At 40.7% G+C, this 12,109-nt stretch overlaps 1 protein-coding gene across 1 annotated transcript in view; it reads left to right on the top strand.

Moving 5' to 3' along the window:
- CCND2 (cyclin D2) overlaps positions 1-10,833 on the top strand; it is a 50,740-nt gene extending 39,907 nt beyond the window's left edge. Inside the window, exon 5 of the mRNA XM_018558119.1 lies at positions 10,450-10,833. Coding sequence (XP_018413621.1) covers positions 10,450-10,605 — 156 coding nt within the window. The 3' untranslated portion in view covers positions 10,606-10,833. The remainder of the gene's footprint in view (positions 1-10,449) is intronic.
- Positions 10,834-12,109: the final 1,276 nt, after the last annotated feature.

Here is a 12,109-nt window from a genome sequence, read left to right as displayed (position 1 = left end):
AAGTAAAGGGCCCCATCTAATGAGCGTCAGTATACATACTTTTGTTTCCGCCCCATGATCTACTAGCGAGCTACAATCATCGGGTTTGATGCTTGTCCCTATGACAAGCACAGCAGATGCCTTCTCTCTTAACGGACAAAGAGCATTTATTGCCGGCTACAGAGATTTGTATCAAGATAAATTTAGTTTTATTTTTAGCATAATTAGCTTTTTGGCAAGGACTAAATACAGGGCCCCAGATGGCTCAGTTCAAGAAAGCGGAGTGTTGAATTCATCAAACCAAAAAAAAGGGAAAAAACTGCATTCAGACTTACAGGCCCAAAAAGCCTTGCTTTTCATAAATACAAATATCTGCATTACATATACATATAAATAGGGCTCCTTGGAACTGGATTTCGCTAAGGAGTCTATATATAAAACACAAGGCACACATCATTCACTCACATATCATGCAAAATAATCAAAAAGCGCATAAAGGGCAAATTATTTTAATACGCAGTCCAGCCCGGGACAGATCCTAACAACCTGATAGATGGTACACCTGCAAGATAACAGCTGGCTTTTTATACTTACAATAATTCTTCATGCGCAAAAGTGTGAATTGGCATAAGACAGGGCAGGCTTGTCTCTTCAAACTATACTTCTGGCCATTTCCCCCTTCCTACACGTTTTTGGCTAAGGCATTTCCATTTAAATCAGTGGAAACGCATGTCATTGCACTTTGGTGTGCATCGTCAATATGCAGTGTGAAATGTGTTGCAATGTGTGTTGACATCCGTTTTTTTTATGTGTTTTCATTGATTTCACTGGAAATCAAGTGTGACCTCCAGGTATGGTAAAAGCATCTTGCATGTGATAGCATTAATATTTTTTTCATGGCAAAGCAGACTATCATGTAAGTAAGTTTTACAGCCCCATCTCACTGATGCATTACCTTACCATTACCTTATGCTCCAATCAACCCTGTTGATTGGAGCACTGGGAGGGGGACGTCTTGGACCGCTGGAGAACCACACCATTGCATTCACTGTTGTGCAGAGATCCAGCTCTTCAAACAGTGCTACAAATAGGGTTTTTTAAGGTACGTTCACACATGCCTGGATGGTGTCCATTTTGTGCTGGTGGTGGTTGGCAGTGCTTTACATTGTTACAATGCAAGGCACTGTTAGCCTTATTTCCCCCAAACTTTATAGTGACTTTTTTGAAATGACAAAGTGGCATTTCACTAAGGGTGTGGTGATCGGCGCTGACATCAGGTGAGCTCCAATGTGTTGCAGAAACAATGCACTGTAACCCACTGAAGGCAGCATTGTAGTGTGAACAGGACACTTGGTTTCTATGTACCCTTGTGGTGACTGGCATTGATCCAGCACATTGGTTGAACTTACCCTTAATGCTTGGCTTGGCTTGCTGCAACATTAAAAATGTTCAAAAATAATCCCATATTCATCACTGTTTATGCAGCCTGACTTCATAATAAAATAATATAGGAAGGTTCCGTTGTTCTTTAAAGTGTATGTAAAGCCAAAACTTTTTTGGAGTAGGAGTAGGAAATGGCTAAGTCTCCTGAGATTTTTTTTTTTGTCTTTGCCTTTTCTGAGATTTATATTCGCTCCTGTAACAGACACCCCACAGGAAGTGAGAGAAAATCTAGCCAAAGCAAGGAAATACCCCTTCTACGGTAGTTGTCACCTGACCAAGTTTCCCAACTGGAAGATTTCTCTTCACCTCCAGTTCCTTTGACAACTCAATGTGATTTCTCACCATTTTCTGTACTAAAGACAGTGGTCACCGATCCCACCAGTAAAAATGTCTGGCCTTGCATACAGAGACAGCCAGGCAAATTGCATGTCCCAAAAAAGGTCAGCAATCACAAACTTCATATTTCTCTCAGTACAGGTTTTCTTTAATCATCCCACGAATGAGCTTGATTCACTAACGTATGTGTAGTGGAAAGGGAAATTTGAAAAAAGCAGGCCTTTTGCTTTTACATGATTGAGCGATTGAAGTGAACACTTGATATGAATGTTGGCCATCATACTCTCTTTGATTAACAAGGATTTTATTTTTATCAGTCTTTCCTCATATATTGCCTTATATTCCCATGTCGTATCAATGACAAAAGTTCCCCCATTTGCCATTTTTGGGAAGATAAAAATATATCACAGCGGACTCCAGCTGGGAGTTATTTTAGTGTGAGAAACATCCTTGTGAAAAGGGGTTTATGCTAAAGAAAGTCGTTTGGATATATTTGTATTGTTTTGTTTATCTGAGCTCAGGAACACGGGCAATTTAATCTACTGACAAAGCTGAACTAGAGGCAGATATAAGACACAAATTAATGTAGCTCTGCATTTTATAATACAGTATCAAAATTATTTATTTATATGCTAATTTGATTTAGCATCAGCTTCTTGTAGTCCTTGTACAGAAGAGCTTAGACTTGGGGGACGAATAAGCAGCACAAGGAGCCCATCAGTGCAAGGAGCATGCTGATAGGAGGAAAGGGCCAATTCATAGAGAGATGAGCTCATCAGTCTGCTGCTTCTCCTTTCACTTTCCAATTACAGGCTGGGGGGACAAGACCTGTAAGAGTTACTGAACTGCATCAGAGACATTTCAGGCCTTCCCCTGCCAGTTAAGACTGTGCTGGGTGGCAGAGCTGTGTAAATCTCAGAACTAGATGGACAGAAATACAAAAACAGGTAATTCCTATGTATTTCATCTGTTTACCTGGAGCTTTAACAATCAGGTATATTCATAACCATACACTCAGGACCTGCACTGTAGTGCAGATGAGGTTATATAGTCCTGTTCACACCATAGAACCAGTCCTGGGAAACACTAAAAGACATTGACAAACATTCACAGCCTGACCGAAATGCTGGATATTGGGGAATGGAAGGTGCAATTCATATAGCTGAATTGCATTCATTGTGACCGGAGAACAGCTAATACAGCTTCATACTTATATATATATATATATATAACAGTTTAAGTTTAAAGTCTCAGGAGATGTAGTAGATTGTAGTGAGATTTGACGATGTCACTACTGTACTGGTCTCCTTGCTGGAGACTCTGACATGAGGCAGCAAAGCCCTGCCTCTATAAAGATGGGTGTCTTTATACAGAGAGACAATGCAGAACAAGGTGTGGTAAGTCAGTAATGAGAAATAACTATGGGCAAAGCTGGTGATTAGGCCTTTGTCCTCCTGCCTGGCCCTATTTGGGCACAACCTTCACAGATCAGGTCCTCTTTAAACACCTGGCAATGAGCACTGATCATAGAGGAAATCTGATCATTATGGTTACCATACATGCAGGATCATTTCTGTTTTTCTTTACAGAGGTACACTTTCCAGCTTTTCAGGCCCTGCTGTCTGTGCCTTCTTGTCGCTGTGACAGCTGCTCCCCCTATTTCTTGTAACTTCACAGGGACAGGAATGGAGGGAAAATTTGTCAGTCATAGAAAGAAAAATTTCCTAACAGAAATGTAAACTCTTCCCCACTCTATCCAAAACTAAAAAAAAAATTCTATTGTAAATTCCAAAAGACACGATTTATGGTCTATGCATTGTTTGGAATATAATATCATATTCCAGCTGTCTTTTCTCTGGTGCAGACAAACAGCTTCTGATTGGTTGCTATGGGTTATCCCGCATTCTTCAACTATTTGCATGCATGAAGCTAGGTTTTGCAGTAGACAAAATGGCCGCCCTCTCTCTGTATGCAGGAGACAGGCTGCTTTTTATGCATTTTTATGAGGCCCGAGCCTTCTGCTGTAACATAAAGCAGTAAATGTCCCTACAAAATAATTAAATGTCCCCACAAAAGAACTAAGCTTGACTGATGCGAATGAATGAATTTGTTCAGTCTGTATAGTGGCGCTGACCTTAATAAACTTTAAAAGAAAAAAAAAAAGTGAATTGTGTTAACACGGCACTTCAGAGCCTCTGTGATACGGTGAAATAATGAAGCACTTAGCAGTAATTTGAGAATGTCAGGAGAAAGCAAATCACATTCCCGACTTCACAGGCCCTGCCGCATGCTTTTCTTGTGATCTTGGAAAAGGATATTGAAGCCTCATAGCATTTCCCATGCACTTTGTTTAACCCTCTTGCCGGTCCCTGGGGAATGCCCAGAGCTGCACTCCTGCCTGTGCCTGGCAGCTTAAACAGCCGCAACACTGGGGCTCCACCCACTTTACAGCATCATTACGCTTTTCTGGCATGTTGTAAGGCAGGGGCCTTAAACTCCATTACAAAAGAAAGACAAAAATAAATGTTTTTATGTGCTGTCCTAGGCCCTGTGCTGGCGGGTTTTTCTCCACTTTAAATGGGTCTTGCATTCCAATAAAAGTCAATATAAATGCAAATCTTGCTTGAAGCAAGTCAGAAGAAGGTCGACTGCAGGTCAGGTGTACCTGTCAATGTGAATGATCTCAGAAGCATCTCATACTGACACCATCGACACAAGTCCAAGAACACAAAAAAAAAGACAGGGTTTCTAACCATTTTCTACTCTATTCAAAACTAAGATAAAAGATATACTTTATCACGCCAGTCATCAGTATATTTCCCCAGTTAGCGCAGGTACCCCACAGGCAGCCTGATTTCAGATAGTGTGAATAGTAGTTTATAATAAAAATTATTTAATTGTGTAAAGAATAAGTGTACTTTTAAACAAAGTGCACTTATCCTTTTTGCCCCCTTCCCTGACCTAATTGATTCCACCCTCCCCCTTTGCAGATCCAAACTTACCGAGATCCGAGAAGCACAGTTCTGCTATTGATTACATCCAGTGCTACATTGCTCCCTCTTGTGGCTGCACCTGCACATTACAGCTCCATAGACATCTATGGGGCTGTCTCCCAGTTGGGAGATGAACACAACCAGGAGAGGAAGACTGGCAGCGCTGGATGTTAACAAACAGTGAAGCAGCTGCCCTTCAAATGTCAGCAAGTAAAGATCTGTGAAGATGGAGGGTGGGATCGTTTAGGTCAGGGGAGAGGGGCAAAAAGAATAAAAGCACTTTGTTTAAAAGTGCGCTTATTTATTAAAGTACAGACCTGAAAATAACTACCAATTGGTTAATATTTCTCTATTTTGTTACATATGCGGATTCTTTGTTTGCACTTTACATTTTCTTGGAGCACTTCAAATCCTTTTATACACTGTCCTGGTTGACAGAATGATCAGCTTCTTAAATCTCTTAGCAAGTCCAATGGAAAGATATTCCTGCTTGAATCCCCACTCTACCCTCCTCTCCCTGCTGAATTCTTCACTATGTAAAATAAAGGAACATTTAGCAGGGACAGTCTGAATTCCTTGTGGTGGCTATAAAAATGTGGTGGAGCTCAGACCTTCTGGAAATTTATGTGTCAAGGGGTGCTGAGAAATTAAGTACAGAAATCCTGCCAATGGAATACCTGGCATCTTTAAGAAGTTCGTAAGTGTTTAAAATCTCCATTGGCTAAGTTCAAAAAAGATCAGATTTTGATGGACTGACCCTTTTAAGTAGTTGCATTTTTTAGGATAAAAAAAAGTAAAGTACATCTAAAGCCAAAATTATTTCTACTTTTGCATAGTAGAGATTGGTTAAAACCCTGTTTAAGGTCTTTTTCATTTTTTTTCTTTGTCCTATTGGGGAGATTTTGCTTCATTTCCTGTCCCGGCACAACAGGAGATCTCTCCAAAGGGAGGAAAATCACCTCTATTAAAAGATATCCCCTCTTTTCCTGTTCTGCTGACAACCATATCATTTTGGGTTTCCCATCACTTTCTGTCTCTGTGACAGTCTGTATAGGACAAAAAAAGGGGGCTAATCTCCCCAGCAAGGACACAGACAGGAAAAAAAACCTGACAGAGATTTTAACACTTCCCCATTATGTCCAAAACAAAACAAAAAGTCTGAGCGGTAGCTGTAGTGAGGGGGATTTATAAAATCTGGAGCAGCCGTGCACGGCAATCAATCAGCTTCTCTCTTTAGTTTGTTCAGTTAAGATTTGAAAATGAAAGAGAGAAGCTGATTGGTTGCCATGTGCAGCTGCTCCAGTTTTTGTCTGCTCCAGTTTTGATAAATTCCCCTCACTGTTCCTTAAGGACATCTCTTGCTAAAGTATTACTGGACTCTCCCATTATAATTCCTTCTTACTTAGTGCTGCAAATGTAGCTCAGAAGCTTATACAACTCCACACAACATATGGGTGTTTTTGGAAGATTCTACCCAAACCACATAAGACGCGTCATCCGACAAGGAAATAAGTCAGCGGGGGAAAGGCGTTTACAGCGTGAGCCACCGGCGGTGTATGTGCTACAATTCAGCTTGTGGACACGGCTGATCACTCTGATTAACATGTGTGGTTTAAAATAAACCTTTGGCACACAGGGAATGCGCTGGGTAGACTCAGGCCCCAACCATTTAACCAGAGTTCAACGACTCTGATGACAACCGTGTGCGCTTGGCAATTAAAAGCTGGCAAAGGCCTGCAGCCTTTTAATTCAGATACAGCTCATGCTGATCATGTCCTGTCCTCCCAGAGGAAATTCCTGATGGAACTGAGGAATAGTTTGGTTATTTTTTTTTCCACCGCAGAAAGAATTTGTCATTCCTTTTAATTTTTTTAAGTAATTTTCTATTAGGAAAATTCAGCAATCTGTATAACATGTATGCATATACAGGTGAAACTCGAATAATTAGAATATCGTGCAAAGTTAATTTATTTCACTAATGCAACTTAAAAGGTGAAACTAATATATGAGATAGACTCATTACATGTTAATGTTGTAATCATTTATTTTACATTTAGACAGTATGGAGAGTTTTGCAAAGTATAAGGGTAAAACACTCCCACATTATAGCCCTTTAAAGCTGAACTCCAACCAAAAATAAAATAAATATGGAAAACCCATTAAAACATAAAAAACTAAACCAGTGTTTCCTGCTATATTCACCTCAAATCCTGAGTTCCTCCCCCCATTTGAACTTTTTTTTCTGCCGCCAGGCATCCTTAGTCTAATGGCCAGCATCATTCAACCCACGTCCTCTGAGCCCAGGTTGTCTTGGATCACCCATATCATTCACGAATATATATCCTATATATTAGGCTGATATGACACTTGCGATTGCAGCAGGATCGCTATACAGGGCAAAGCAAACAAATACTCATTTGTACAGGTCACTCCTTTGTTGGCTGCATGAGTGAGGAATTGGTCGCTCACTGCTGACTTACATTCTCCAAATTTTTATCAGCAAGGGAGCAATGGTTTGCTCATCTGGCCAGTGATGGACCCGACCCATTAATGGAAACAGGTATTTTCACTGCACTGTTTAGCGATCCCTTCGCTGGAAGTTTATTTTCCATTTTCACAAATAGCTTTATTGTGCATGTACAGTGACTCAATAGAAACAGTCTGCCCACTCATGCCTTTAACCTTCACCCTAAGATGTATATTTTGCACCTGACTACCCAGCCTGCTAAATCACTATGGTTAAGTGAATGTGCAGGTGGTACCCAAATGTCATGAAGCTTTAACATTCCATACAGTGTCCAAAATAAATTTATCAATAGTTTTAAATCTGCAGCTTTCATTTACATAAAACCTGATCATTTTACAAAGAAGGTCCTAGTTCAGGCACTTCCGGTGATAGGATGACAATGCTGTGCCTCCTAAAAGTGCTCCTGCGTTGTCAGCCTTTCACACGAGCTTCCAACAGAGAGACTGCAAGCAGCTATTTTAACATTACACAGACATGGTCCACTTTTGCTACCATCAAGAATCCTGCCTTGACAAATGCCATGCAGCCATCGCTAGAGTGCATGTTTACAGGGCATGGCTGGAAAGAGGCTGCAGGAGACAAGTAGCAACTAAAGATTAAAAAAAAAGGTGAAAAGTATTTGATTGAAAGAGATTGCAATCACTTATGATACAGTGCTTTAACAAACTTAGGTTAGGTTTTACATTTACGTTAAAAAAAAGAATTGCTACCTGTTCCTTGAAGTTGCCCTTTAAATATTTAAGAAACACAAGACACCACCAGGTTTCAGAGCTTTCCATCCCCTTGGTTCCTAATCTTTGTTAAACTAGCAGTCTGGGGAGCAGTGCACACAGTACTGTTCCCACGCTAGTTCACAAGATCCATTCTAGTTTCAAATAATGCTGAAGAATCTGTGGAATTCCATTTATCTTGTACCATGAAAGTTGATGCAAAACATGTCAGCTGCTTAACCCCTGGAGCGCCCAGAATCCTCCAGGCACAGGAGCACAAAGAATTGGGGTTGCTTCTAGCTCCTATGGGGTTAAGCAGGCAAGCAACCCCCAGGATGGGTGACAGCAGGTTTGAAATCCACAGGAAACTTTACACACAGTTTCATCTTATTGTTCAGCAGAGGCACTAAAAAAAAAAAAAAAAAAAGATTTAAAGTATAAAAAGAGACAGACAATTGGCAGGTAGAGCTGCTCCTTAAAGGGCACAGAATGAAATACAAGTTAAGTTAGGGGCTTAGAGGAGTCGACATAAGGTATAAAAGGTTGGCGGCTTTGATAAATCTACGCGGTCCTCTTGGAAAGATGAGAATATTCTGCAGGAGAGGGTTTGCTTATGTGGCATCTCAATAGAATATCAAGTATTTGGTCAGACATACAACTCTTAATCCCTTAGTCTGTGGATCAACAATAACTGGATGCTGTTGGGATTAAGCTCCATTGTTGGCACTTCCTTCCTAAATAAGCTAATGTATCTTTAAGTAACTAATTATTTGATTTATGCTTTTGTTTTCCGGTGGATTCAAGCAAAATTAAGCTGGTGATAGAAATCAGAGGCACGCATTTATATTATATGTGGACTGGTCAAATCGGCGTAAGGTAGCCAGTGCACCTTCCCCCAATATAAAAAAAAAACCATCTGGTTTCTATTTTGAGACTTTTGTTTTAAGCGTCGGTGTATGCATCCTTAACAAGGATTTCAACTATGAAAGCTATATCCACATAGGCGAGCAGAAGACAAAAGACTAGTCACCAGTGCTGCCTCTATGCTCCCTGCAGCTGATCTTTTCCTCATCACTGACTTAATTGTCTGCACTGTTTCTGTGCCGTGGTGGCCATCCTAGTAGAGGGGAAGGACTTGCTTCCTCATGTCACATCTGCCCCCTCTGAAGACTGGTGGTCTGATGACTGCTGGTGGAATATTTAAGAAGCTGCAGGAAAAGTGAAGTCAGCACAGATCAACGGAATAGATAAAAGCAGAAGCAGTTAGAGTCTTGCACTACAGTTCCTCAGGTACAGCTTCCTCTCCAGCAAGGAGAATTGTGATCAGCACAGTAGTGACATCACCCAATCTCACTCCAGATCTTGTGGGACTTGGAGTCATAGGCAGCAGTGCTTTCGACGATCTCACACTACAGACATACACCGAGTGCTATCTAGTCACAGGAAGTGCACTGCTAGTTTTCATGAGTAAACTGAGTCAAAATGTGCCTGAGTCAACCAGTACCCTGAAAGATCTACAATGAATATTTTAGATGTTTCTTATAAGACAGCATAAGATAATTTGTTGAGTTCTGGTCCACTGAGTTCAGGCCCACTGATGAGCTACTGTTTGTAGCTCAGAGGTTACTGGAACTCTGGGAGATGCTTTATTTTAAACACTAGTAGGCAACACGTTTTTGAACACTTGTTATGTCACCCTAAAAAGAGGCTCAAAATCTCTGTAAAATCATTTCATGTATTTTACTACATCTAGCTTAAATATTTTCCAGTCCCCTATACAGCAGCACTGGAATTAGGAGAGACAAGTCTTTGAGCAAATCAGGTGTTCTGCATGCAGATGTGTTAACAAAGAAGTGAGCAGAGGGATGACTTCATCAGTGTGCTGCTCTTTCACTGTCCAGTCAGTAGGCAGGGGGTGAAGAGTGGACACCACTGGTTTTCCTTAAAGTTCACATGGGCGGCAAAGGGGCAATAAAAACAGGCCGTTGATCTGCCTTTGACTGACTGCCTACCTACAAATTTACATGGCAACTGCTTAGGTCCGCAAACATTGTCATGGCCACAATGCTTCACTCTGTGGTGCAGTCAAGTTGACAGGCAATGCTGCTTGCCAAACATGCCTCTTGAAGTCAGTGGGACTGCGCTGCAATTGTCGTTTTAATGTAAATTCCCCCATGAGATCAGAAAAAAATCAGTTATTCAAGAGGTGGCAGTATCATCATCTGAATGCCGCCACTCAACCACCTCTGAAAAGCAATCCACCAGGGATCATTTTTTAGAGGGACAGTAAAGTCCACCACCTGTGTAAATCTCAGGAATGAATGGATATAAATACAAATCTTTTTGCGGATAAAAACAATTCTGACTTGTTTTATTTCATCTGTGTATTTAAATGTTTGCCCCGTGTTTGGCTTTAATGAATCTATTTTAATCTATAGGTTTTGTTTTGTTTTAACTGCAGGATTGCCTTAAAGCTTGTCAAGAACAGATTGAATCTGTGCTGGCCAGCAGCCTCAGACAAAACAGACAGCAGGCTCAGCAAAGAAACACGTCTAAGACCATGGACGAACTGGACCAGGCCAGCACCCCTACAGACGTGCGAGACATCAACCTGTGAGGGCTCCCGCCAAGCGATGGAGTCTTTCTTTGTTTTCTCCCTTGTTCTGTATTTTTAGAACAACCCGTTTATATCTGCTCCCACTTAGAAAAAATATTTAAAACTATTTTAAATACAAAAAAAAAAAAAAAAAGAATTATTACGTGTTTGGTGCCTGTCATGTCCATTTAGAAGGGAATCCCACAATATATTTGATCATTTCTGTTCTTTATTATTATATTGTTTAAAATGAAGTGCTTATGTAAGCATAAAACTTAGCGAGAAAATTAAGTATACATTTGTGGGATAAAAGTTTAGATGTTCCTTTTTTTATGTTGTAGTCGCTTACACCTCTCTCGCTAGACGTCGCAGAGGGATTGAGCGGGTAATTGTGGTTTGTTTTTCATGTATAGATTGCAAAGCAAAAGACTAATGGATTCTAGAGGCCGAAAAAGACGGAATGATCCCTAAAGAGATTGAAGCAGTTTTCTTACTTTTTGGGACGTCGATATGAAATTGGGATCTGTTCTGTTTTCATTGTTATCTAATGAGAGGTGCTTTCTCAATCTCCTGTTTAGTTTTTGTTTACTTTTGCTATCTATGGTAGCTGCTACCGAAAAAAAGATGCTTTATTTTTTTGCAAGCCTAAGGCTGGTGTTTTTTGTTTTTTTCATTATTATTTTTGTACCCCTTGACTTTTTTCCTTCCTTAGAGAATATGTAGACATAAAGAGGGGTTTTACAGCCTACTGTGGATCACAAAATTGGTCAAGCCCAACTCCACTTTTGAGACTGTAAAGGTGGCCATACACATTACAAGTCTTAGTCTTGCGATGGTTGTAAAGTAATTAAAAAAACGTACGATCTGCCCATCTTGGACAGGCAGATCGTACTTGCGATCATCGCAAACGCCCCCCTGAGGGGCGGGCTTCCGATGACCGCAATGCTGAACGTGCGTGCGCACACCGGCCCGTTCGGCATTTGTCTCCCGAGCATCATTCAAACCAGCCGAAAATCGTAAGATTTTGGGCTGGTTTTCTAGCATGCTCCTTAGACAAAAGACGTGCGACCGTACAGTAGAAACGGTCGCACGTCTTCATACACACTGCACGATTCTCGTACGATCGCAGGATTTCCCGCGATTCTCGTACGAGAATCGTGCAGTGTATGGGCACTTTAAGGCAGAGCAGTGAACTCACCCGTTTTTCCTCTTTAGGCCTTTGAGGTATCAACTGTGTCCAGCAAAAACCAGTCAGGTTTTATATTTTGCCATGGGGCAACCAAAGGCACAACTGTGTCTATGGAATAAAATACTTATATTGGCACGAATCTGAGAAGAATTCTTGGCATAGGCCTGGTATTCCATAGATATAGATACATGGCAACAAGGTTAAAAAAAAAAAAAAAAAGAATTATTACGTGTTTGGTGCCTGTCATGTCCATTTAGAAGGGAATCCCACAATATATTTGATCATTTCTGTTCTTTATTATTATATTGTTTAAAATGAAGTGCTTATGTAAGCATA

The sequence above is a fragment of the Nanorana parkeri genome, unplaced genomic scaffold (genome assembly GCF_000935625.1).
Source record: "Nanorana parkeri isolate BGI_ZX_2015 unplaced genomic scaffold, ASM93562v1 scaffold14, whole genome shotgun sequence".
Lineage (NCBI taxonomy): Eukaryota > Metazoa > Chordata > Amphibia > Anura > Dicroglossidae > Nanorana > Nanorana parkeri.
This window is presented reverse-complemented; position numbering and strand designations above follow the sequence as displayed.